Raw genomic sequence first — 27,648 nt, forward strand, 5'->3', positions numbered from 1 at the left:
TCTGCAACGGCGCTCACTTGTGTTCCGTGATTCCTTCCCTCATGGCTGTTGTCATCCTTCTGCTGTACCTGACACTGCTCGTTGGCTGCAGCCCTACGTGCGATGCTGCATCCGGCACCTTCGACCGGGACATCGTCTCTCTGCACATGATGAAACTGTACGAGACATACAACCGGGAGGGCAGCCGGCCCCGAGAAAGCAACACCGTGCGCAGCTTCCGGGCTCAACTGGGTAAGAGAGAGAGACGCTCTGAATACAACTGGCAGTGGGGGCTGTTAATGACAGGGTTTAGTACACCCATGATGTACAGACTACAGATTAAAAATGATCATAACGTGTGTCACACTTGCAGTCATACTTATCTAACTGCTGCCACTAGTCACGGTGCATAAAAAGTATGGTTTGTGAATTGATGCTTGCAGAAAAGCTGAACCAATGAATTAATTTCCTGCTGTACAGTATTCGGGTTACATATAAGGTAGCGAGCATTACACGTGTAGTCTGGACTGGACTGCACTTATGTAGTATGGATGCAGTGGCCATTCTAACACTTATGCACTCTCATTGCTTTCTGTAGCACATAAGTAAAACATGGGCATTGTATAATATAGATATAATGACAAATGATGGGTGTATTTCAGAAAGATAGAAATTGAGCTGTTTTGAGCACGTCGGAGTTGAGTACTGACATTTTAATTAATTAGCTAAGAGACTCCCGTGCAGAAAAGAGTACTGTATTCTTTAGTTTGAACATCCTTTGTTTTTTATTTTTGCATCTAAAAATGGCATTTGGAAGTTTTAATGAAAACAGGCTTCGCTGAAAACGGGGTTACTTTCTAACACTGAGTTCATATAGTACCACGATATAAACATCGGGGAACTTTGTGATAAGAACAGCGCCATCTGCAGGTTTTGTTGAAGTGAAAACGCTGCTCTACCTTGTTAGTGGACTTTAGTTCTGCTGCTCGTTCTGTTCAGCAATTGGTGGTTATATTTCATGGTTTTCTTTAATCATCTATTGTACAGTGGAATGAAAAAAAGTTTACATTCTGCTATTGAACTAATTTACACCACCATTATCTTTTATAAGGTGCATTATCTCAGAGCGGCCTGAAAGATTAAAGCTTTGCCAAGACACCTTGATAGAACAGCTTGTTCTACTGAAGTGGTGAAAGCACAACTATTGATTTTTATACAGTAAATGTACAAAACTGCTGATTGAGTGCTGCACATAAGCAAAAATGAACAATTGTAAAAGAGACCCAAGTACAGCTCAGCAGGATGTGCCAATTTTCCTGTTTCAATTTGCGCATCTTGCAGGAGAAAGCAACCACATAAAAATGGTAAATGAGTTCTCTCAGAACTTGCGCATAATTTAAATGAATAGTTGATTCCACTGTGAGTAAACACCTTTTGAAAGCTGTTTTTACTTTAAATTTCTTTCTAGTTTCACGGTGAGTTTAAAATTAACTTTACTAACTCTTGCGAGCCTGAGTCAATAACACTTTTTAGTAAGCAGCATTTAAGTGTAAATATTTACCTTTGAACACTAAGATATTTGAACTGAGCAAAGTATATTTCCCATTGTATTAATTTTATCAGGTGCCCTTCTCAATCTAAGTTAGATTAGTAAGTTTTAATGGAATCTTAGCAAGCTGTGGCACTTCCTAATGGATAGCATGGACTAATGCCATTAAAGCATGCTTTTAGTAAACAAGTTCTATGATTAGCTTTTGCAACCACATATGTCAAGTAATGACCTTGAAGAGGAATATGACCAGCTTGATGGTGGGACCTTAGATCCTCCTGCTTCCTCCTTGTAAAATTCTGGATATATACTTCACTGAATAGTGACTGTTGTAACCAGATAAATACAAGATAGTACTGTATTGTACTTCTGTATCCTACACACAGAAAAATAAGCATCTCATTTTCAGGGCCAGCCCTGGAAATATGTGGACTATGTTCACCTAGGACAACAGCACACTCCCTCTTTCCCCTACTTCCTGAAATTGCTCCACTGCTCTTTCTCTCCAGGAAACAAAGAGGCAAGAGGGTTCAACACAAGCACTGTTGCATCCTGTTCCACCACCTCTGAAAGAAAGTTCTGTGTCAGAGGAGAGCAAGACCCAGCAGCACTTGTGTGGGCCTGTTTCTCATGGCCCTACATCAGCATTGAATCCTATTGCTTCTTTGGTGTTGGTAGAGTGAAGGCTGTGGCAGTAGCAGGAGGAAGGGGAAAAGGGAAGATGACATGTTAATGGGTAGGTAGTAGGGAAAGAAAGAGGAGATTCTGGTCTGTGGGAGAGGGTGTTGGCACAAGAAGGGGAGATGCTGGACTGGAGGGGATAGAGACAGGAAAGGGAAATGCTGGACTGGAAGGGATAGAGACAAGAAGGAGAGATGCTGGATTGGCAGTGGGGACAGGATACTGGATTTGGGGGGTAGTGAGAAGAAGTGGAAATACTGAATTAAGAGGTAAGGACAAGAAAGGAAGATGCTGGTCTGTGGAGGATATGAACAGGAAGGGAAGATGTTGGAGTGATGGTAGGAACAGGAGAGACGCTGTACTGGAGGTATAGGGACAAGAAAGAGATGCTGAACTGTGGGGGATAGGGACAGGAAGGAAAAATGCTGGATTGAGGGGGTGGGGAAGAGGAGATGCTGGATTGGAGGGGGGCAAGGGAAAGGAAATGGAGATGCATGACTGGGGGTTATGGGCAGGAAGGGGACATGCCAGATTGTGGGAACAGGGTAAGGACAAAAATGGGAGATGCTGGACTGGAGAATGTCAAGAAGGGGAGATGCTGGACTGTTGCAGATGTGTGGGTGTAGGGGCGGGAGGAGAAGATGCTAGAGTGTGGGTATGGGGACGGGAAGGAGATATGCTAGAATGTGGCAGGAGGGGGATTAGGAAGGGAAAAGTGATATACTGGACTATTGGAAAGTAGGGAAGGAGAGATGAGAGATACTGGGTTATGGGATATTAGTAGTATGAGCCTTAAGCTACCCTGGCATTTTTGGCAGTGAGCCTTTGACTTAAGGTTTGCCTAGGGTGTTGGATAGTCAGTGAATAGAATTCTACATGAAAATTATTTTATAACACACTAGCTGATGACCCGGCGTTGCACGGGTATTTAATTATAGCAATAACACTGTAAATGGATTCAAATAAAGATACTTTATAGTGGTGAATGAAATTATTTTTTTACAGCTTAATAAAAAGTACAATATTCAAATTATAATGTGAAATATTTGACAAAATGAATACAATACAACTAACGCAAAACGTGATTATAAACAACATTTTTAGTTTCACCTCCTGGAGCAAGAACATATAAATTCTTGGGTGAACCCACCCTTGAGCAAGCAACATAGAGTTATGGGCCGCGAGACCTCCAGAACATATCACCCCAGGTAGTGAGGGATCTGCATACCAAGTTTCGTTCAAATCGGTCAAGCCGTTTTTGAATTACTGTGAGAATGGCAGCTTTTTACATTTTTTCCATTGACATGAATGGGTGAAATCTGAATTTCTATTTGTAGCTCCGCCCATGTGTGCAGGTAGGCCGCGAGACCCCCAGAACATATCACCCCAGGTAGTGAGGGATCTGCATACCAAGTTTCGTTCAAATCGGTCAAGCCGTTTTTGAATTACTGTGAGAATGGCAGCTTTTTACATTTTTTCCATTGACATGAATGGGTGAAATCTGAATTTATGTTTGTTGCTCCGCCCACGTGTGCAGGTGGGCCGCGAGACCCCCAGAACATATCATCCCAGGTAGTGAGGGATCTGCATACCAAGTTTCGTTCAAATCGTTCGGGTGAAATATGATTTTCTGTTTGTAGCTCCGCCCACGTGTGCAGGTGGGCCGCGAGACCCCCAGAACATATCACCCCAGGTAGTGAGGGATCTGCATACCAAGTTTCGTTCAAATCGGTCAAGCCGTTTTTGAATTACAGGGAGAAAGGCAGCTTTTTACATTTTTTCCATTGACATGAATGGGTGAAATCTGATTTTCTGTTTGTAGCTCTGCCCACGTGTGCAGGTGGGCCGCGAGACCCCCAGAACATATCACCCCAGGTAGTGAGGGATCTGCATACCAAGTTTCGTTCAAATCGGTCAAGCCGTTTTTGAATAACTGTGAGAATGGCAGCTTTTTACATTTTTTCCATTGACATGAATGGGTGAAATCTGAATTTATGTTTGTAGCTCCACCCACGTGTGCAGGTGGGCCGCGAGACCCCCAGAACATATCACCCCAGGTAGTGAGGGATCTGCATACCAAGTTTCGTTCAAATCGGTCAAGCCGTTTTTGAATAACTGTGAGAATGGCAGCTTTTTACATTTTTTCCATTGACATGAATGGGTGAAATCTGAATTTATGTTTGTAGCTCCGCCCACATGTGCAGGTGGGCTGCGAGACCCCCAGAACAGATCACCCCAGGTAGTGAGGGATCTGCATTCCAAGTTTCGTTCAAATCGGTCAAGCCGTTTTTGAATTACTGTGAGAATGGCAGCTTTTTACATTTTTTCCATTGACATGAATGGGTGAAATCTGATTTTATGTTTGTAGCTCCGCCCACGTGTGCAGGTGGGCCGCGAGACCCCCAGAACATATCATCCCAGGTAGTGAGGGATCTGCATACCAAGTTTCGTTCAAATCGGTCGGGTGAAATCTGATTTTCTGTTTGTAGCTCCGCCCACGTGTGCAGGTGGGCCGCGAGACCCCCAGAACATATCACCCCAGGTAGTGAGGGATCTGCATACCAAGTTTCGTTCAAATCGGTCAAGCCGTTTTTGAATTACAGGGAGAAAGGCAGCTTTTTACATTTTTTCCATTGACATGAATGGGTGAAATCTGATTTTCTGTTTGTAGCTCCGCCCACGTGTGCAGGTGGGCCGCGAGACCCCCAGAACATATCACCCCAGGTAGTGAGGGATCTGCATACCAAGTTTCGTTCAAATCGGTCAAGCCGTTTTTGAATAACTGTGAGAATGGCAGCTTTTTACATTTTTTCCATTGACATGAATGGGTGAAATCTGAATTTATGTTTGTAGCTCCGCCCACGTGTGCAGGTGGGCTGTGAGACCCCCAGAACAGATCACCCCAGGTAGTGAGGGATCTGCATACCAAGTTTCGTTCAAATCGGTCAAGCCGTTTTTGAATTACTGTGAGAATGGCAGCTTTTTACATTTTTTCCATTGACATGAATGGGTGAAATCTGATTTTATGTTTGTAGCTCCGCCCACATGTGCAGGTGGGCCGCGAGACCCCCAGAACATATCACCCCAGGTAGTGAGGGATCTGCATACCAAGTTTCGTTCAAATCGGTCAAGCCATTTTTGCATGATCGCGGCACATACACACACACATACATACATACATACCTCCGATTTTATATATATAGATTGGAATATTACTATAGAATATTATTCAAATAGTATTTTCAATTTTTGCACTCTAAAGCTCTCCTCTCAAAGAAGCTATTCAGTTCAATAATACTACCCTAGTTTCTGTATAGTAATGTGTTCCAGTACCTTAACTAATCTTAAACCCCATGCCTATACAAGCAAGGAAATTATAGGAAGTTATATATAGGAAGATTTTTTTCTGAACTGCTAGCAAAATATGATTCACTTATATTTTCTGGTTAATGAGATCTTTTGCTCATTTTCTTCTGAACCATGGAAAGGAATTTTCACTCTTGAAAATAATTCAAGAAATTTTTTGTTAACTTAATAGTCAGGTGGTATTGTATATATCTTTTTATGTTTGTATTTGTAAAATTTTTATTGCTGTTTAAAAATGTCAAAAAATATAGACAAGCAACAGAACCTGTGCTACTGAAGGAAAAGACAGTCCCTAAAGCACAGAAAATCAACAGTGCCACAGTGTGTGTGCACGCACACACACATACTAACACAGCAAGGAAGTGACACATGGAGGGGCATTTTCGATAGGATGTCTAAGTCCAACTTTAAATGTTTTCCAGAAGTGTCCATTTTCAAAAATGCTGGATGTCCAAATTTTTTTTTTTTTTTTGGAAAGTCGTCTTGGCCACAAGTTTAAAACATTCCTCAAGACATTACTCTTTAAAGATGCTTATCAACATCCCAACTGAAATCCCAAATAAAAACAAGACAACAAAATCGCTTCCAGGAAGCGATACCCCATTTTTTCCTTTCGTTTTATCCTCCCCTCCTTTCCTCATTTTATTTTTATTTATACAATGTAATTTAAAAACCCTCCCATCCCTTTTCTTTCCTTTTGTCTCATATCCTTCGTAATCAACTCTTTGTATCTACATTATCCCCCCTATTTTTATTTTGTTTTTTTTTATATACAACTTTTTAAATAATTTTTATCTCTTATTATTGTAAACCGACCAGATACTTGTGATGGTCGGTATATCAAAATTTTAATAAACTTGAAACCTCAAGACATCTAACTTTATTCCCCATTTTCATCCAAGTTGAAAATGTCCAAATGCCAACAGAACATTGATTGGGGTACATTAGAAGGCACTGCTATGAACTTCACATAAACAGTGCCAGAAATACATCTCATCATAACCCACTTATGTGTGCTGAGCCCTCCAAAACTCCCCCAAAACCTACTATACCCATTTGTCCACTATCCCAATAGCCCTTATGGATGCAGGTGGCACCTATATGGTAGTATAGTAGGATTTTAGTTGGCTCACACTTTCTACCATAAATGTAGTGATTAGAGTGGCTTATGGTTCATTAGGCCACCCACCTGACTACTTAAGACACTTGTGTGATGCTCTACTAGACTTTTCCATAAGAAATGCTGCTGTTCTAGAGTCAGGTATGTACTGTTTCATTCAAATTTAGGGGTGGTCGGGGGTCAGTGACCAGTGGGGGAGTGTATGGGGCTCCTTATTTAACCCCTCCAGTAGTCATCTGGTCAGTTGGGGTACCATTTTGGCACTTAGGCGCTTCTCAAACAGGTCTAGTTGAAAACGTCTAAGTTCTGTCTAGGATGTCCTGGGAAAGGTTTGACTATAACTGCAGAATGTCCAAGCCCACCCAAAGCCCACCCATTCCCTGCCCATGGTACACCTACTAACACGCCCATTTCTGCTCTGGACACACAGCGGGTAAGAAGTCCTGCTAAACATCCAGAAAGTCAGTTGTGAAGATGTCCACTTGGACATTTTGACTAGTAAGACGTCCAAGTACCAGTTTATACTGTCTTGTAGACATCTGTCTTTTATGAAAATGAGCCCCTAACGTTTGTACTTCAACAGCAGTTGCATACCAAAATGGGGGGGGGGGGAATGGCAGGTACATGTATAAATGCACTTAGGTGCTAGTCTATAACTTAGCACATAACTGCAAGAGGGGGGGGGGCCCTCACAAGGGAAAGGCATAGGGATGTCACTAAGCAATGTGCAACTTATAGAATACTGTCAGATTGTGAGCCTGCTAGGGACAGAGATAAAACCTGCTTATATTTATTTATTTATTCAATTTTCTATACCATTCTCTGTGTACAGCGCTGTGTAAGCCTAGTAGCGTTATAGAAATGATTAATAGTAGTAGTAGCAATAGTTGCATTAAGAGGATGTCACTTATAGGTACACACATTTATGCCTGCTATTGGCATGATGTAAGTGGTTACAACTAAATGTTGGCATGTAATTACCAACTTAATGCGAGTATTCCATAAGAGGTTTGGCATGCAGTTTGTCACTGTAGAATGGCACCTGACTTTTACCGCTCTTTATAGAATTCTCTCCTCTGCCAGGCAATATGTGGGAAACCTGTGTGGTAGAAGGTATCGGGTGTTTTGCTGGAGTTTGGATGGATAAAGGTAGCAGTTCCTCTCTGTATGATTGCTTGGGATATAGGGTAGCTAATGCAGTGACGGAACCCTTGTGTGTGTGTGTGAAAATTGAAGCGTCCTTAGTCATTACTCCTATACTTGCTGGCCTATAGACATAAACGCATAAGAACATACAAGTTTCCCTACCGGGTCAGACCAAAGGTCCTTCTAGCCCAGTATTCTGTTTACAGCAGTAGCCAGTCAAGGTCACAAGAATCTGTAGGATATCAACAAGATTCTATTGCTCTTTAACCTCAGGGATAAGCTGTGGCTTTCACCAGCTCTACAAGGGTGTGCTGAAAAGTTCTCAACCCAACCAACCAACTTCCTAGATTCTGAGCGTTATTTTGCCACTGTAGTTGAAAAGAGTGTTAACTTATTTCATTAAGTGCTAATTTGCAGAAACAAAATTCTATGTTTTGACATTGTTTCAGATCATTGATTGCACCATATCCACATCATTCTCTCATAGGTTGGGCTGACAACTTTTCAGCAAGCCCTCATACCTTAATACCATAATACCGTATATACTCGAATATATGTTCATCCGAATATGAAGCGAGTTACCCTTTTTCCCCCCAAAAGGAGGAAAAAAGTTGACACGAATATAAGATGGGGGAGGGGGTGTTAAAATTCATGTGTCCTGCCAGGATCTATGCCCTGCCCCCCCCTTACACCCTTCCCTGCCAGGCTCTGCACTCAGCCCCCTCCCTCCCTGTCAAGCTCTCTACCTTGACCCCACTCCCTCCCTGCCAGACTCTGCATCTAGCCTGCCCAGGCTCTGCACCCAGTCCCCCTCCCTGCCCTATACCATATCCCCCATCTCTTCCGATGTCCTGCAGGCCTCCACCAGGCCTTCCGTATGATCAGGTGGGCCCGTCTCCTGGTTGATTCTGACCATTTTTATTACCTCCTTCCCGCCTCCCTCCCCCCCACCCCCCACGTACACTTTTGATTCCCTGGTGGTCCAGCAGTGTACCGGGCAGGAGCGAGCTTTCCATGTTTCTGCCCCGTGATGAGCTGCTTACTGAATGGCTGCGTGAGTTCTCATGAGTCCTGCAGATTACAAATTTACAAACATAAAATTTGGCAAACCCCCCTTCCCCCCAAAAAAAAATTACACATATCACAGCTTAATGAAATTTCCAGAGTAAATGGCAATGCACAGATCAATCAGAAAGAAACCTCTCTTTGATGGTAATTCAGGAGATACTCCTGATAAGCACATTTAGCTCACTTAACCCCCACCCTACCCTCTTTTACAAAAGTGTAGCGCCAGCCGTGGCAGTTACAGCTTCAACACTCATAGAATTCATACGAGCTCTGAAGCTGCTACCGCCATGGCTGGAGCTAATAAACACGTTATGGTTTTGTGAAAAAGGGGAGAGGGTGTTAATGCGAAAAAAGGATTACTGCTCTGTGATAACCCCCTGTAGAAATCAATCCATCAATTCTCTTGTTTTATCTTCAGAAAAGAGGAACATATTAAAGTCTGAGAAATTGGCTGATCAGTAAACCAGTTTTCAATTTATAAAGGTGAAAGCTAGAAAACCACTAAAAGTTCTTCCTGTCAACTCTTTACAAAATAATGTAGTGGTAAAAATTCCAAGATATTTCATAAAATGAACATTCAAAAAGTCAACTGTCGACTAGTGCAGTGTTTTTCAACCTTTTTTGGGCAAAGGCACACTTGTTTCATGAAAAAAATCACGAGGCACACCACCATTAGAAAAGGTTAAAAAATTTAACTGTGCCTATATTGACTATATATAAATATATAGGAATCAAATAAACACAAAGAAAGTATTTTATAATGCTGCCACCGCCACTGGGGAATAGGCTGCCACTGCCGCCATTGGGAACAGGCCGGCACCGAGTTCTCCCTGCTTCTCTTCCCCGCAGGGCCGACCAACTCTCGCCACCCGTCGTCAATTCTAACGTCGGAGAGGATGTTCTAGGCCAGCCAGGCAGCGATTGGCTGGCCCAGAACGTCCTCTCCGATGTCAGAATTGACGCGAGTGGCGAGAGTTGGCCAGCCCCACAGGGAAAAGCAGGGAGAACTTGGCGCCGGCCTGTTCCCGATGGAGGCGTTGGCACTCAAGTGGCTAAAGAGCCGCAGTTTGCCGGCCTAGGGACAACACTGGAGGGTGGCCAGCTGTGCACCCCCTTGGGACGTAATCCCGGGGTGGGGCAGACCCCCCCACCCTGGTATGCCACTATCTGTACCTCACTCCCTCCCTATGACCAAAAATTCTCCTTTCTTCTATTCCCCGTGTACACAACCATCTCTTTCCCTCCCTTCCTCTCTCCAAAGTCCATGCCTTCTGTGTCCAAACACTCATTCCCTCCCCCACCTCAGCATCTCTTTCCCTCCCTTCCTCTCTCCCAAGTCCATTTCTTCTGTGTCCAAAAACGCATTCCCTCCCCCACCTCAGCATCTCTTTCCCTCCCTTCCTCTCTCCCAAGTCCATGCCTTCTGTGTCCAAAAACCCATTCCCTCCCCCACCTCAGCATCTCTTTCCCTCCCTTTCTCTCTCCCAAGTCCATTTCTTCTGTGTCCAAAAACGCATTCCCTCCCCCACCTCAGCATCTCTTTCCCTCCCTTCCTCTCTCCCAAGTCCATTTCTTCTGTGTCCAAAAACGCATTCCCTTCCCCACCTCAGCATCTCTTTCCCTCCCTTCCTCTCTCCCAAGTTCATGCCTTGTGTCCAAAACGCACTCCCTCCCCCCTTTTGTGTTCCGTGTTTGCCTCCCAGCCCATCTTTGCAACTTTCTCAGCAAAACGAAGCTCAAGCCGCAAGGCTTGTCTTCTGCTTCCTGCCTGCCCTGCCGCGCACAAATAGCCGAACGGAAGTATTCTCCGACGTCAGCGCTGACGTCGGAGGGCAGGCTTTGCTTAAGCCCTCCCTCCGACGTCAGCGCTGACATCGGGGAACGCTTGCGATCGGCTATATGTTAGCTGCAGGGCAGGCAGGAACAGAAGACGAGCCTCGCGGCTCGAGATGTATTGAACTCCGCGGGTCCCCCGTCCAGCTCTCTCCTGTCCACGTGGGGCGGACCGCCCCTCTCCCTAGACTGGTGGTACTGCCCTGATGGCGGCCCTGACCGTACGGCACACCAGGCAACATCTCGCGGCACACTAGTGTGCCGCGGAACAGCGGTTGAAAAACACTGGACTAGTGACATCGAAAACCACAAGCTATCATTTTTCTCACTCAATGGAATTACATAGAAATACTTTTAAACAAACAGAAGGAAATATTTGTGTACACAAAGACCAAAGCTCTGCAACTTGTTGCCAGTGGATGTGGTAACAGCAGTTAGCATGTGTGAGTTTAAAAAAAGGTTTGGATAGATTCCTGGAGGAAAGGTCCATAGTCTGCTATTGAGATATGAGGGGCTGCTGTAAAGTTCTCAGCCCAACCAACCAACCCAGCCACTGTAGCTGAAAAGATCATTATGTTATTTTGTTAAGTGCCAATTTGCAGAAACAAAATTCTGTGTTTTTTGACATTGTTTCATATCATTGATTGAACTATATCCACGTCATTCTCTTCTTGGTTGGGCTAACATAAGAACATAAGAAAAGCCTTACTGGGTCAGACCAATGGTCCATTGCCCAGTAGCCCGTTCTCACGGTGGCCAATCCAAGTCATGGTGGCCAAAACCCAAGGTGTAGCAATATTCCATGCTACCAATACAGGACAAGCAGTGGCTGCCCCCATGTCTTTCTCAATAACAGACTATGGACTTTTCCTTCAGGAACTTGTCCAAACCTTTCTTAAAACCAGCTACGCTATCCGCTTTTTCCATATCCTCTGGCAACGTGTTCCAGAGCTTAACTATTCTCTGAGTGAAAAAAAATTTCCTCCTATTGGTTTTAAAAGTATTTTCGTGTAACTTCATCGAGTGTCCCCCTAGGTTTGTAATTTTTGACGGAGCGAAAAATCAATCCACTTGTACCCGTTCTACTCCACTCAGGATTGCAGCATTTCTCACCCCCCCCTTTGCCTGTGCAGCATTTCTACCCTCCTCCCTGCCCTGTGCAGCAGCAATGTTTCTATGCCCCCTCCCTTCCCTATGCAGCAGCAACATTTCTATGCCCCCCCTTCCCTGTGCAGCAACAATATTTCCCTGCCCAGCATTTCTGGCCGGTTCCCCTGATCAAAGCTGCAGACGTCTACACCTCATGCAATCTGCGGCTGCGTCGGAAGCCTTCTCTCTGACATCGTGACTTCAGAGGGAACGCTTCTGATGCAGCCGCAAATCGCGCAAGGAGCCAACGCCCGTGACTTTGAGCAGGGGAGCCAGCCAGAAGCTGAAGAACCACCGGAGTGAGCACCTGTGGACACTCCTGTTTACTGCTGCTGCTGTTGGTTAAGGAAAGCGGCAGAATAGGGAGGGTGGCCGGCTGTGCACCCCCTTGGGGCGTGAATCTGGGGCGGTCCGCCCCCCCTGCCCCCCACTTGGTATGCCACTGGAGACAGGTAGGATTCTGATGATGGACCTGGGGGAGGGAAAAATAGAGAGAGATTTTATAGATCTTTAGCAAAGGGGGGGAAAGAGAGGGGTAGAGATGGCTGGTCTGAAGGTAGAGAGGGAAGAGAGAGATGGAGGAGACTTGTGGACCAATGAAAGGAAGGGAGAGAGATGCTGGACCAAAATGTATGGGTAGGGTAAGGATTGCCAGAGCAAGAGAGGAGATAGGGTAGAAGCTGGACAGAGGGAGGGACAGGGATACAGAGAAGAGATGTTGGCATGGAGGGAGCCTAGGGATATGGACACAGTGGCATTGCTGGACACAAGGGGAGGGTTAGGGAAACAGAGGAGGATGCTGAACATGGAGGGAGGATAGAAACAGAGACACTATGCTTATATATTAGCTCCTCATATGAAAACAATTTTTGAAATGATTATATTTAAAGGCACAGAAGATCGGCAGCAAGTGCGCTTACACTTCCTGTCTTGCGGTAAGCCAATGGTAGATGAGCTTTACAGTTAGTGAAAAGGTCCCTAAAGAACCATCCATCACCACAGAAATTGACTGTTGGTAACAAAACTGAAACTTTCTTGACTATGATAATTAAAAACGGCGATCTTTAGTGGTACTGATCACTGAGTTTATGGCGTAACTAAAATAGAGATGCCTGTAGTACAGAGTAATCCTTTGTAAGGCTGATGTGCAAAGAGGAAACATTTTCTTTTTTGTAAATGAGGTATCCTGCAGAGTGTTGTTTACTCTGAAAATCTTCCAGGTTTTTAAAATCAATTTTCTGCATGAAGCTCCATACACTAAACTGTTTTCAATTTCTCTTTCAGAAATAGTTGACCAGAAGCCTTTCTATCGTTTTAATTTAACATCCATCCAAGAATCAGAAATGGTCTTGACAGCAACATTTCACTTTTATACTGACAAACGCTCCAGACACCGAGATGTATCCTGCAAACGCTCCAGGAACTCATCCTGCCGTCTTCTCCATTTCCCACAGACTCCACAGCTCAACCTCATCTTTCGAAGCATCACACAGAATTCTGATTTGGGTCTCATTAAGGACAACATTACTGTTTTTCCTCAGCGTAGAGGCACTTGGCATGTGAAAGATATCTCACACATCATAAAGGAGTCCAAAGTCAAAGGGGAGCTTTTAATTCTTGCAGAGATTGATTATGGAAAGAAATCGGAGAGTGTCCATGGGCGGGTCATGCATAGCCATTTACCATACATTCTGGTCTTTGCTAATGACCTTGCAATTTCAGAACCCAACAGCGTTGCTCTAACTTTGCAGAGATACGATCCATTACTGGCTAGTGGGGGTGATCCAATTCATAATTCCAATGCATCTTCTGACACTCGTGTGAAGAGGGATGCCTACAATAAAAGCCCCATCTACAACAATGAATTACCAGAAACAGATCACAGTAACTACAACAAGCATGAATTGTGGGAAAGCTCCTACAAGTCTCTGAAGCCTAAAATATCTCGAAAAGCAAGGAGGAAAAAAGGGCAGGAGAACACTGATTCATTAAGTAAATCTCAAGTTTTACATTTTGACGAGAAAACAATGAAAAAGGCAAGGAGGAGACAGTGGAATGAGCCCAGGATTTGTTATAGAAGATACCTGAAAGTTGACTTTGCTGACATTGGCTGGAGTGAATGGATTATATCACCAAAATCTTTTGATGCCTATTATTGTGCTGGGTCTTGCGAATTTCCAATGCCTAAGGTAAGACATGCTCTGTATATGCAGCAGATATAATTATATAAACAGATCATGACACATATCTGCTGAACTGGAACGTACGCAGGTAGGGCTAGTCTCAGTTAGGGCGCTGGTCTTTGACCAGAGGGCCGCCACATGAGCGGATTGCTGGTCACGATGGACAGGAGTGCTGCTGGACAGGGGGGAGGTAAAAGGAAGGGAGAAGGGCTACTGCTGGACAGGAGGAGCAGGGAAGGGGTGCTGCTGGACAGGGGGAGGAGAAAGTAAGGGAGAAGGGCTACTGTTGGATAGGGGGAGCAGGAAAGAGGTGTTGATGGACAGGGGGAGGTAAAAGGAAGGGATAAGGGCTACTGCTGGACAGGGAGAGCAGGGAAGGGGTGCTATTGGACAGGAGGAAGAGACAGAAAGAAAGAAAGAAAGACAGACAGTGTGCAGGGAGAGAGACAGAAAGAAAAAAGACAGACAGACAGGGGGTTTGGGAGAGAGACAGAAAGAAAGACAGACATAAAGAAAGAAAGAGGGCAGCGAGAGAGAAAGAAAGAAAGACAGACATACAGAAAGAAAGAAAGAAATGCCTAAGTCTACACATCTATTCTAGCACCCGTTAATGTAACAGGCTAAAAAACTAGTGTGTAAATAATATGGCATCAGGCAGAAATTTCAAGCTAGCATGGGGGGTACATGGTTTGGCAGGTCAAAAATCTATGTGTGTATTCCCCATTTAAAAAGAGAATACACATACATGGGGAAAGCAAAACTCATCACCAATTATGCACCAGCTCAGAGACACACACAGATTTCTTAAGTGTTCATTTTGGCCATGGTTTTTACATGAGGGATTAAGGGAGTCATTTTCCTTACTACTACTACTACTATTAATTATTTCTACAGTGCTACAAGATGTACACAGCACTGTACAGAGTCACAAAGGAGACAGTTCCTGCTCAAAAGAGCTTACAATCTAAATAGACTTCATTAATCCCACATTGCTTATTTCTGCCTGCAAAATGAAAATATATAAAAGTTGTGGTGTTACTACTTAATTGGTAACCAAATAAGCACAGGTTGGGATGTTTATACTCAAAAAAGAACTTTTCTGAAATACCTCAGCCCCACCACTCCACCGCTATAATAGTTTTCTAAGCGGGAGATTTATGTGGTGCCTCATCATTGGTAGATCTACCAATGATGAGGCACCACATAAATCTCCCGCTTAGAAAACTATTATAGCGGTGGAGTGGTGGGGCTGAGGTATTTCAGAAAAGTTCTTTTTTGAGTATAAACATCCCAACCTGTGCTTATTTGGTTACATATGATACTGGGTTGGCTACATTTCTAATCGATACTGGTTCTGAGGGAACTACTTAATTGGTAGCACTTATATGTATAGGTTTAAAATTTTCCATCTACACGTGGAAGTGGTGCCACTTGGATATGGAAGTTGCAAAATGAGTACTTTTACATAGAAGCTGCAAATTTTGTGCCGCAGCTGCTCTGTGGTATGTGGCTACAAGTTCACATACACTGCAGCGTATCTTTATACGCTCTGTATATGGCAGAATGTTTTCTAAAATAATTCTTGAACTGAGCATTTCCTAATCTGGATGTCTCAAGTCCAGTCTCAGGGCTAGATGCACAAAGCACAGCCGTTAATACCATGCGGGTCGCTGTTGGCTGATTTTTTGGCCGATTTCCAAACAGCGATCCATGCTCAAAAGGCTTCCCATGCAAATGAGTTGAGTCAGATGTCTGCCCTAATCCTGCCCCACCAGCCATTGGAAAACTGACTCAACATATGGGCAGAGAATCCCGAACAGCTGAGCTGCAGGGAAAGCCCTGAAGCAGCCTTCTGTCACTCAGTTGTTCCGGGCCTCACCCTCTCCCCCCCAGATGGCAGTCCCCCCCATGACCCTAGTATCAAAAAACTGACAGTTGGGATGCCCATTAGGGAATGACAGGGTGACAAAATTCATCACCGTTCCCGTCCCCACGGATAACCGCGGGAAACCATCTTCATGTCATTCTTTAAGGAGAGAGGGAAGAATCAGAGTATGAATGGGTACAGCCTCTGACCCTCAAGCCTTACATTGAAGAATGCTGATGTAGAAGGATTGAGGTTGAAATAGACACTGAAGAATGACAGGGTCTATTTTCTTTTTTTTTTTTGTGACTGTGCAGCACTGCATGCATCTGGTATCATTACAGAAATAATTAATGGTAGTAGGAGGTAGATCTTTTATATCTTCTTCCGTAAAGATTGAAGCAAAGAATTCATTCAGTCTCTCTGCTGTGGCCTTATCCTCTGAGTGCTTCTTTTGCTCCTTGATGATCCAGCAGTCCCACAGATTCCCTCACAGGTTTTCTGCTCCTGATGTGCCTGAAAAAGTTGTTACTATGAGTTTTTGTCTCTGTGGCAAGTTTCTTTTCATATTTTCTTTTAGCCTTCCTTATCAATGCTTTGCAGCTAACTTGCCAGTGTTTATGTTCCTTATTATTTTCTTCATTCAGAACCTTTTTCCATACTTCAAGGGATGTTATTCTGACTAATAGCCTCTTTCACTTCACCTTTTAACCATGCCGGCTGTCGTTTGCTCTTCTTTCCATCTTTGTTAATGCATGAAATACATCTGGTCTGGGTTTGCACAATGGTATTGTTACATAAGAGCTACCATACTGGAACAGCCGCAGGTCCATCAAGTCTAGTATCCTGTTTCCAACAGTGGCCAACCCAGGTCACAAGTACCTGGCAAGATCCCAAAAGAGTAAAACAGATTTTATGCTAGAAATAAGCATCCATCTTTTTAAACACAGAGGATCTCTAATTGGAAAACAAATGGTATAAAGAACTAAGGCTGGTACTGGACAGACTTATACGGTTTGTTTCCCATATATGGTGATTTGTTGTAGGGTGGGCTGGGGAGCGCATCAATGGGAATTCCACTAACTTGGAACATGAGGACGTTACTGGCCAGACTTTACAGTAGATATCCTGCAAACAACGGGATGGTTGGATAGGCTGGAGTGAGCTTAGATGGCAACTTCAGCAGTTGGAACCTAGGATAATACCAGGTGGACTTTAGTCTATGGCCTAGAAATATCAAAGAAGAGGCAAGTTAATTTAATCGTGTATTTTTAATGAGAATAACTAATGGGCAAACTGGATGGACCGTTCAGGTCTTTATCTGCCGTCATTTACTATGTTATTCTTCATCTTTCCAAAAGCAGCATGGAGAAAACTGCAAGGACTAGTTTTGGGTGTTGTAGTAACAGCAGCATATGAATGAGCATAGAGGCTGTGCAAAAATATTTATTTAGTTGGTTCACACCTTTTCAATTGAAGCTCAAGGCTTGATACAGTAGATATTTTCCTGTCTATGGAGGGCTCACAATTTAAGGGCTCCTTTTACGAAGGTGCGCTAGCGTTTTTGCGCACACACCGGATTAGCGCGCGCTAGTAGAAAAACTACCGCCTGCTCAAGAGGAGGCGGTAGCGGCTAGCCCATGCGGCATTTTAGCGCGCACTATTCCACGCATTAAGGCCCTAATGCACCTTCGTAAAAGGAGCCCTAAGTTTGTACCTGAGATCATGAAGATCACAAGAAGCTGAAGTGGGATTTGAACTGGGCTCACTAGTCCACCTCTCACTGCTCTTACCAGTGGGCTACTCTTCCGCTGCCTCAAATGGAGTAGCTTGGCAGTTAGAATGAAGGGCAGAGGTGATAAGACAGAGGTGATAAGGTGATAAGACAGAGTACAATTCTGGGGTTCAAAAAGGGACTGGATGACTTCCTGGAAGCGAAGGGGATTACAGGGTACAGATAGAGTTACCTTACAGGACATTGAGCGAATAGGGTATGGATATTTTAGGTTAGGTAGGGAACACTTTCAGGTCATGGACCTGGGGGGCCGCCGCGGGAGCGGACTGCCGGGCACGATGGACCCCTGGTCTGACCCAGCAGAGGCAGTGCTTATGTTCTTATGTTCTTAACCAGGGAAGCTGAAAAAGTCATTTTCACCAGAGGAACCCCAAGGAGGTAATGTGCCTGAGGTATAAAATTTCTTAAATTTACATATCAAAGAGGCTTCACAAATGAAAGAAGCAATATAAATATTTGCAAGGCAATATTCAGCAACCATGGTCAACATTTTTGTAAATGCTGGGTACAGTGGTAAAAAATGTCTGGATGTTCTGCATCGCTGTCTGCATAGTGGCTGGCACTGAATTTCGAGACAAGGCAGTCTCTACCAGAACTTGTCCAGAAAGTGGCAATATTGGGGCCCAGATGCACTAAAGCCAGCAATCGTCACAAAACCTGTTTTGATAGCTTTAGCAACAATCGCATTTGCCGACCCGATGCAGAAAATGGTTCATCGCATGGTTTTCTGCACAATCGCTCATTTTCCGACCCGACCATGCAAATAAGCTCATTAATATTGAAATGCCATTTAAACTAGTAGAGCGATTGCTGTTCTAACATGGCTTCCCAATGCACAAAAAAGTGATCTCTTTTAGTGATCCAAAAAAAGTGACTGGTCAAGACCAGTTACTTACCTGTCCAACCATAGTTTAGCTCTTTTTTTTTTTTTAATGGGCACAGAGGCTGTGGGTCCCTCCCTGTGCATCACATGATGCACTGAAGAGGGAAGGCTCGCCATGTTGGATCAATGGGCCTTGAAGGTGGAGGGACCTTGCTTCTCTACTACATCCAATGTCGAAAAAAGGAACCTGGGAAGGGGTTGGGGCAGCATCCGATGTAACGAGTGAGTGGGCATCCCTCCTGCCTTTTGGGGAGGGGATTGTTCGGGGGGCCTCCGTTGACAGAAGGGAGTGGGCATCCCTCCTGCCAATTTTCTCCTGTACAGGGGTGGGTTGGCAAGGCAGGAAGGAAGTGGGCATCCCTCCTGTCTATTTTCTCTCACACGGAGGGGGATTGGCATGGCAGGAGGGAGTGGGCATCCTTCCTACAATGGGGGGAGGTGAATGGCATGAGGGAATGGGCATCCTTCCTGCCAATTTTCACTAGCACAAGGGGGGAAGGATTCTCAGTGCTGCGTTCATAGAAACATAGAAGATGACGGCAGAAAAGGGCTACAGCCCATCAAGTCTGCCCACTCTGTCTATCCACCCCCTGTCTATGCCCTAATGACCCAATTTTCTTATCTTGACCCTCGTAGGGATCCCACATGGGTATCCCATTTATTCTTAAAGTCTGGCACACTGTCTGCCTCGGTCACCTGCACTGGAAGCTTGTTCCAATGATCAACCACTCTCTCTGTGAAGAAATATTTTCTGGTGTCGCCATGAAATTTTCCGCCCCTGAGTTTGAGGGGTGCCCTCTTGTGGCCGAGGGGCCCTTGAGAAAGAAAATATCATATTCCACTTCGACACATCCCATGAGGTACTTAAATGTTTCGATCATGTCTCCCCTCTCCCTATGTTCCTCGAGAGTGTAGAGTTGCAATTTATTCAGTCTCTCTTCGTACGAGAGACCCTTGAGCCCCGAGATCATCCTGGTGGCCGTCCGCTGAACCGATTCAATTCTGCGCACATCTTTACTGTAATGTGGCCTCCAGAATTGCACATAGTACTCCAGATGAGGTCTCACCATGGCCCTGTACAATGGCATTATGACTTCAGGCTTTCGGCTGACGAAACTTCTATTGATACAACCCAATATCTGCCTTGCCTTAGATGAAGCCTTCTCCACTTGATTGGCAGTTTTCATGTCTGCACTGATGATTACTCCTAAGACCCTCACCTAGGAAGTGACATCAGAAGAAGAGCCAACACTGGCACAAGCAGCAAGTTGGGGTTGCTGCTCATGCCGGGAATGTTAAAGAGGTACGGGAGAAGGGAATGGGCACACACTTGGCAGGAGGGGGTGAGGGGTGGAGAAGAGGGTGCCCCAGGTGCCTCTCACCCTTGCTTTACCACTACAAACTCAGGAAAGTGGGGACGTAGTTGAGGAGGTATAGAACAGCCCTTCTCATCCCTCTCACAGATATGCATCTAGCCAGTTGGGTTTTCAACTTTTCAGGCATACTGTAGTGAATATGCTTGTGATGGATTTGCATACAATGGGTCTCCACTACAGTACACCCCTCAAATTCACCGGGGTTCCATTCCAGGAACCCCCGCGAATCTCACAAAAACCACAAATGCAATTTTTTGCCTGTCAAAAGGCAGGGGAGGCAGGAGAGGGCAGCTGGAGCGCCAGCGGTGAAGAAAATCACTCACAGTCTGCTCCGACCACCTCTTCCTGTAGCAAAGTTGGGCTACACCAATCAGGAGCTGCTTTGACTCGCAGCTCCTGATTGATGTAGCCCAACTTTACTACGGGAAGAGGTGGTTGGAGCAGACCACGAATGAGTGAGTTCGCAATTCGCGAACCGCGAATTCACGGGGGAACACTGTATATGTAATTGTATCTCATGCATGTGCCATTAGGAGAGGATTGAGGAAACATTGTACCATCTTTCTGGCTCAAATTCACAACAACACCAAAAACTTCCACAGGAAACTGGGAAAAGCCCAAAACAAAGAAAAACTGTGGAAATGATGTTCTTTTTCCCCAAAAAATATTTTATTAAAATTTAAATAGAGCATTACAAATAATACTAATGCAATCTAACTAAATAAGAAAATAAGTAAATCAATGATCAGGATTGTCATAAAACAATGAAAACAGAAAAATTACTCCTTCATATTCTTGATGTTCTTGATTAAAGTTTTAGTAACAAATGTTTGTCACGGATAAAAGTGATGCAGGCAATAAAAAAATTAGTCCAAATGATAAACAGCAACGCCTGGTGGTGCAGACCTGACACGGTCTGTGTTTCGGTTGAAAAACCTTCCTCTGAGGCCGATGGAAATAGGTGATTCCTGAATGCATCGGATCCCAGAGAAAGGTTTCTCAACCTATGAAGAACGTGTGTTAGTAAAACATTTAATCAGTAACGTTTTCACAGTTTTTGACCATCCTTCTGGCTTCCAGACACTAGTGCAAAAATATGTACAATCCAGGCAGTAGGCAACTGTAGCCTACTAAATGTTGAGTACATCTGACCACCCCAACTTCCCCATCATTTGGGCCCTAAGAATTTGTCTAGTTTGTTTATGCCACTGTTTCCCATGTTGGTCCTGGAGTACTTTCTTGCAAGTCAGGTTTTCAGGATCTCCACAATGAATATGCTTGAGATGATTTGCACACACTGCTTCCGTTGCTTGCAAATCTCTTAAATGAATATCCATTGTGGATATCCTGAAAACTGACTAGTAAGGGGGTACTCCAGGACCAACTTGAGAAACACTGTGCCTTAATCTGACTCTGAATAGAATAAAGGGATGGGGATCAGCATTAAGTACTAGTAATGACAGCAAGTTCTCCCCACCAACAAACTCCCACCACACCAAGCCCCTCAAATGAAACTCTAGTGGTCTAGTGGGCCTTCCCACTCTCCAACCCCCCCCCCATCCCTTTTTTAGAAGACTGGCAGGAGAGATGCTCACTCCCTCCTGCTGTCAGGCCTGCCTCTTCAAAATGGTGGGCTTTCCCCTTCTCGGTGCATCCTGGGATGTATTGGGAGGGGCCTAAGGTCCTGATTGACCCAGGCATCTAAGGCCCCTCCCAAGGCCACTAGGGGGAGGGGTCAGGTGCCTGGGCCAATCAGAGCCTTATGGGCCTCCCTAGTGCATCCCTAGTGGACCTCCCACCCTGGGGGGTGGGTCCACTAGTCCACCAAGCTTGTTTTTGAGATATGTGGGGGGGGGGAAATCAGGGTCATTCCTGTCAGTGCTTGAGCCAGTCAGTGCTCAGACACTGACAGGAAAGTAAAGCTATGACATTTTAGACCCTGCCAGTAAATATCGGCTCAAATGGAGGGGCATTTCTTTTTGAGAACTGCCTGGAGAGCTCATTTTAATATTAATGACCTCATTGTACTACATTTGCATAGTACTATGAGGCTGCTAGAAAGCAAGGAAAAGACCAAGGTGAGCCATTTTGATAATCAGGTGCTAAAATAGGTGCATTTAACAATGGTTTAGCGCCATCGCTAAATGCACAGTGACTTTAGAGAATCTGGGTATCAGTTCCAATACTGTAGCTCACATTAATGCAGGTTACTAAATGCAGCCCCCAATTTGCAGATAAAACAATTAACTGAGGAATGTTTCTCTGCTGCCTGTTATGTTAGCAAAGTAAACAAATTATGAATATTGAATTTTATTCCAGGTTGTTCGGCCATCAAACCACGCTACAATCCAAAGCATTGTAAAGGCAGTAGGAATTGTTCCTGGCATCCCTGAACCCTGCTGTGTTCCAGATAAAATGAACCCCCTCAGCGTGCTTTTCTTGGACGAGAACAGAAACGTGGTTTTAAAGATATATCCCAACATGTCAGTGGAGACCTGTGCCTGCCGATAAGTCTGCCGACTCTGAATATCAACTGCAAAATACTCTCTCTTGTTACATACGGAATGCTGTTAATAGGAAGGAAACAAAAAACAGTAACCATTTGTGAGTGTCTCAGCATTTTCTTCTGCAGAACTATGCAGAGATTGAAATCTTAACCTTCTGCCCTTGAAAGGTCTGCTCTGCCTAAACCTTTTTTCAGGCAGCTTAATTTTTTTTTTCCTGATGTATTTTTCTACAGTGAAAATACAGGAGGCTTATCATGCCCGCCTCCTCTTTAAGACTAGGAAATGACACCTAAATTGCAGGTGTGGGAGATCTTTCCCAAACAATCTCACTTATATTAGAGGCCCTTTGACTATTCTGCATTAAGGGCTCCTTTTACTAAGCTGCGATAGCGGTTTTAGCGCGCGCTTAGCGCGTGCAGAATTGCCGCAGGCGCTAGACGCTAACGCCAGCATTGAGCTGGCGTTGGTTTCAGCCGCGTAGCATGAGGTTAGCATGCGCTAATTTTCTGCACGCGCTAAAAACGCTAGCGCAGCTTAGTAAAAGAGGGGGTAAGTGCCACGTATGCTTAATGTAAGAAAAATGGCCTAACACGGCATGCGTTAAAGTTTTGCCATTTGCGCGTGCTAACTAAGCAGTATTTCTTCTCTTATTTTATTTTTTCGCAGGGGTTATGTCAGGAGTAGGAAAATGGGTATGAAAGTGCTACTCAGCTAGCATAGGTTAACTGAATAACACTGACAGCACAGGAGCCCTTTGCGCTACCAAAATAGGAGGAGTGGACTAGTGGTCAAAACCCCTGCCTCACCACCCTGAGGTTGTGGGTTCAATCCCTGTGCCACTCCCTGTGACCCTGGGCAAGTCACTTAATCTTCCTTAGTTAGATTGCGAGCCCACCAGAACAGATAGGGAGAGTTCCTGAATGTAAACCACTTCAAATAGAAGCAGTATATAAGAAAAACAAAAGGCTCCTGAATTTATATATGTTTTTTTCATTGGTTGTGCACCAATGCTAACATTCGAGCACAGCCAGAAGACATAATTCAAAAAGGCCAAATTTATGCCTTCGTTGGAAATGGACTTAGCACATTAAAAAGTTTTGCGTTAGGAAGCGCTAAGCCCATTTTCTAGAGCAGCTTAGTAAAAAAAAGGACCCCTTAGTTCATCAGAGTAATAACATAGGAAGTGATGTTAGGATTTTGGCGTTTTAGCGTTCATGTTTTTTTTCACATAAATCCAGTAATTTCCCCAAGGTCCCACTACCCTTTTACCATGTACGTCACTTTTTGTGTGTATGCTATAAATTAGCGCCAAACTAAAGAGCTTAAATGTATATTTTTGTACACAGTACACTTTTATATCTCCACGTTGGTTTTGATTTTTAAACATATACATTGTATCACAAAAATATGAGCTTACTGTCTTAGGGGTCCTTTTACTAAGTTGCACTAATGGATTTAGTGCGCATTCTCGAAATGCGCATCCCGATTTCAGGCGGCGATAGGTGTCCTACCACCGTCTGGCAGCTAATTGGGACGCACATTTTTAGAAAAAATTGAGTGAGGACTGACACCTACATTGTAGATGTCTGTAGTATGCTTATGGAGACGAATAGGGACATTTACAGAGACGCTCAGGGAGGCGTGGTTGTGGTTTAACCCAGAAGAAGCCTTGGGCATGCTTAAGCATCCCTACATGTTTCCATAGGCATGAGACAGATGCCTTAAATGCTAAATGGTGGCCTACCTTTAAGGCGTATGTTCAGCGATGTAGATGTGATTCTCTTTAGGATGCTAATGCATGATTCATACATGATCGGCAGCCACCTCTTAGGCGTCCACCAAGATTGGCATCCTATAGAAAATCAGACCCTGAATGCTAAGAGACTCATATATATAAAATGGGCTTCTTAGGATTTAGCACCCGCTAATTGTTGGCGTGCGCTAAATCCATTAGCATATCTTAGTAAAAGGATCCCTTAGTTCAGTGTATCACAAACTGTGTGCTGTGGCACACTAGTGTGCTGCCCGAGATTCCAGGTGTGCTGCGGGAGGAGGATAGGCGCCAGCTGAATGCCTACAGGACAAGCCTCTCACGGCGAGAGGTACATCCTGTGGGCAGTCAGCCGGCGCCAGTGCCTGTCTTCTCTGCGCCTCTTCCCTTCCCTCCACTGGTGGCTCAGGGCCCTGCCTTGAGGGCCTTCGCTCATGCTCATATATTGATGTGATGACATCACGCATGCACGCGACATCATCGCGTTGATGTCCCCACACTTCCAGATGCCCTTGAGCCGTGGCCACCATGTTCAGTGTGCCGCAGCTTCGCAAAGTTTACGAGACACTGCCTTAGTCAATATGTTGCGGATTTAATTTCAGGTTACTAAGCTTACTTGTATATCCTTTGAGTAACAGAAATGATTTAATATGGTTAAATACTGAAATGAGATAACAAAGAATTATATTTTTGTAAGTTAAACTTTATGGATTTAAAGAAAAAGACAACTACAATTTGTCCAAAGACTGCTGCATATAAAATAACTCACGCCAGCTTTTACAAAGCTACGGTAGAGGTTTCTACCGCAGGCCGGCAAGGTAAATGCTCCGACGCTCATAGAATTACTTTGAGCATTTACCTCGCTGGCCTGCGGTAGAAACCTCTACCACAGCTTTATAAAAGGAAACCTCAGTTTCCAAATAAAGGGTCCATGTTACTAAAGGGCATTAAGCCCTAAAACGTCCCTGGCATAAGGAAAACAGGCTACTGCAAAATGTGTTAAAAGAGTTTTGCAGTATTTTGCTTCTTTGCGCTTGTTAACTGGCATGTTAGCTATTTTTAAAAAAAATACTTTGGGGTGGGGGTGGTGGAGCACGCCATGGGCAGAGAATAAGCGTGGAAATATTAACTGGTTGGCATATTCATATTAGCCTGTGCTACTTCCAGAGTTAAAGTAACGGCATTTACCACCTCCTAAACAGGAGGCAGTAAGGGCTCCTGCATTAACTTTTTACAAGTACCTCACTCTAATGTGAAATAAAAATTTTAAAAAAAGGAAACTTCCATGTTAAATCTGGGCTTACTGAACAGGAAAGTCCCACGTGGTAATGTTTTAAGCTCAGATTTCAGCACACTTTCGAAAAAGGGGCCTCAAATGGCAATCATTCCAATTTGACATAATAGTCAGGATATTATAAGCTCTGTAAAATGTACAGTTGGATCTATGGCAACTTGGTTGGCTGGGGAAGTGGGCCATTATTTCCTCAGGAATGCCATGCCTTCGCCTTCATGCATTGAATAGTTTAGTAGGTTCTTATTATCTGCTTCCATGTCTAAAAAAAAAAAAAATGTTGACACAGTGAAATATATCTAATTTATATTTTTTGTAATAGCAGTCCCCCTAGCTAATTGGATTTTTCTTCTATGCCCTGTCCAGGTTTAAAGACCTTTTTATTTTGACTTGGGGCTAGACCATGTAAATGCCCCTTCCAGCAAGGTTGTTGCGTAAATGCTGGATATTTCAGTTCTGTGCCTCGACTGCAAGTTAATTGCTTGTGGAAGTGGAAGAGACAAAGGTCTACATTTCTGCACAGGATTGAGTTAGGAGCCCCTGCCAGTCTTGAGATCTAGTGCCATTGGCAATGAAACCTAACATGAAAGGGGTCTTGTGTTTCAAATGCCTGTACGCAGTTGATTTTATTGTTACCAAAAAAGAAACTTCCTTGAGGTTTTAGTAAAACACTGATGTATTGTTCAGAATTTGTCATCTACTTGTTTTGGGTTCTTTTTCCCCCCTCTGTTTTATATCTGGTTTCATTACAGTTGTGAATAATTTTAATATGAATATTTATATATTTTACATTCTAATTCTCTTTTGAAAGTGTTGCTCAAAGTAAAATTATCTAAAACAATATTTATATTGTATTAATTCATTAAAAATATGGATTTTTTTTTTCCATGTAAAATTATTCTGTTCCTTCTGTTTTACATGTAGTTTGCATTTAATAACATGGATATAAATAGGGATCTTTGGCTTCACAAGTTTTGTTTAATCTTGGGGGGCCCTTTTACTAAAGTGCATTAAGCACGTCACACATGGTTAATGCACAAATACACCACGTCAAGGGGTTTTGCAGTATTTTGCTCAAGTACCTGAATAAATTCATGTAAACCATTCTGAGCTCCCCTGGGAGAATGATATAGAAAATTGAATGAATTGATCAAGTTGTAAACCATGTACAGTGGTACCTCGTAATCCGAACGCCCCAGAAATCAAACAACTCGGAATCCGAACTTAAAAAAAAAAAAAAAAAATTTTTGCTCCGGAATCCAAACGCTGCTTTGGTATCCAAATAAACTGGAAGGGTTGCTCAGCCCAAAGCTTCCCCTCTGACGCAGCTTCCTGTTTCCGCCTGGGAAGGAAGCTTTGGGCTGAGCACCGTTTACAGTTCCCGTTGCCGATCTTGCTGCCTATGTCGGTGGGGGACCCGATATTGCTGTCTCTGCCTGGGGGGTGCTTGATCTTGCTGTCTATGCCGGTTGGGGTGCCCAATCTTGCTGAGTTTGTGGGACCAAGGAACGGATTAATTCAGTTTCTATTATTTTCAATGGGAAAAATTGTCTTGGAACTTGAACGTTTTGGAACTCAAATGGGGTTCTGGAACGGATTAAGGTCGGATTCCAAAGTACCACTGTATTACTTTATTTTCCAGAATGTTTCTGTTAGGGGACTTGGCATGGATGTGGAATGGATGAGTAAGATGATCCAGGGAGTGTGCTGCACTTATCACATGCTAACTAGCCAATGCACTGTTAACATGGGTCCACTTACTACCTCCTAAACTAGAAGAACTAAGGGCCAGATTCGGTAAATGGCACCCACATTTGGGTGACAAAAAAATCAGCCTGCAGAGCTGTTCTAAAAAGGGCGCTCCAGGTTGAGTGCCTTTTATAGAATAGTGTGTAACACTGATTCTTGCTCCCAAATTTGAATGCCAGACTTATGCCTGTTGAAACCAGCTGTAATTCCTGGTGCCCAGTTTGAGTGAGTGTTTGCACTATGTGCAAATTTCCACAATATCCTTGACCCGCTTATACCCCTCCAAAGACATGCCTCCTTTTGGGTTGCACATCATCCTGATTTCTAACTCTAGGCAA

The 27,648-nt window shown here is 44.0% G+C and overlaps 1 protein-coding gene across 1 annotated transcript; it reads left to right on the forward strand.

The window, feature by feature from the left end:
- GDF10 (growth differentiation factor 10) lies at window positions 1–26,404 on the forward strand. The gene is made up of 3 exons (XM_033940053.1): window positions 1–231; window positions 13,176–14,080; window positions 22,312–26,404. The coding sequence occupies exons 1-3, from the start codon at window positions 42–44 to the stop codon at window positions 22,501–22,503; spliced, it is 1,287 nt and encodes a 428-aa protein (XP_033795944.1). The 5' UTR covers window positions 1–41; the 3' UTR covers window positions 22,504–26,404.
- The last annotated feature ends 1,244 nt before the right edge of the window (window positions 26,405–27,648 follow it).

The sequence above is a fragment of the Geotrypetes seraphini genome, chromosome 4 (genome assembly GCF_902459505.1).
Source record: "Geotrypetes seraphini chromosome 4, aGeoSer1.1, whole genome shotgun sequence".
NCBI lineage: Eukaryota > Metazoa > Chordata > Amphibia > Gymnophiona > Dermophiidae > Geotrypetes > Geotrypetes seraphini.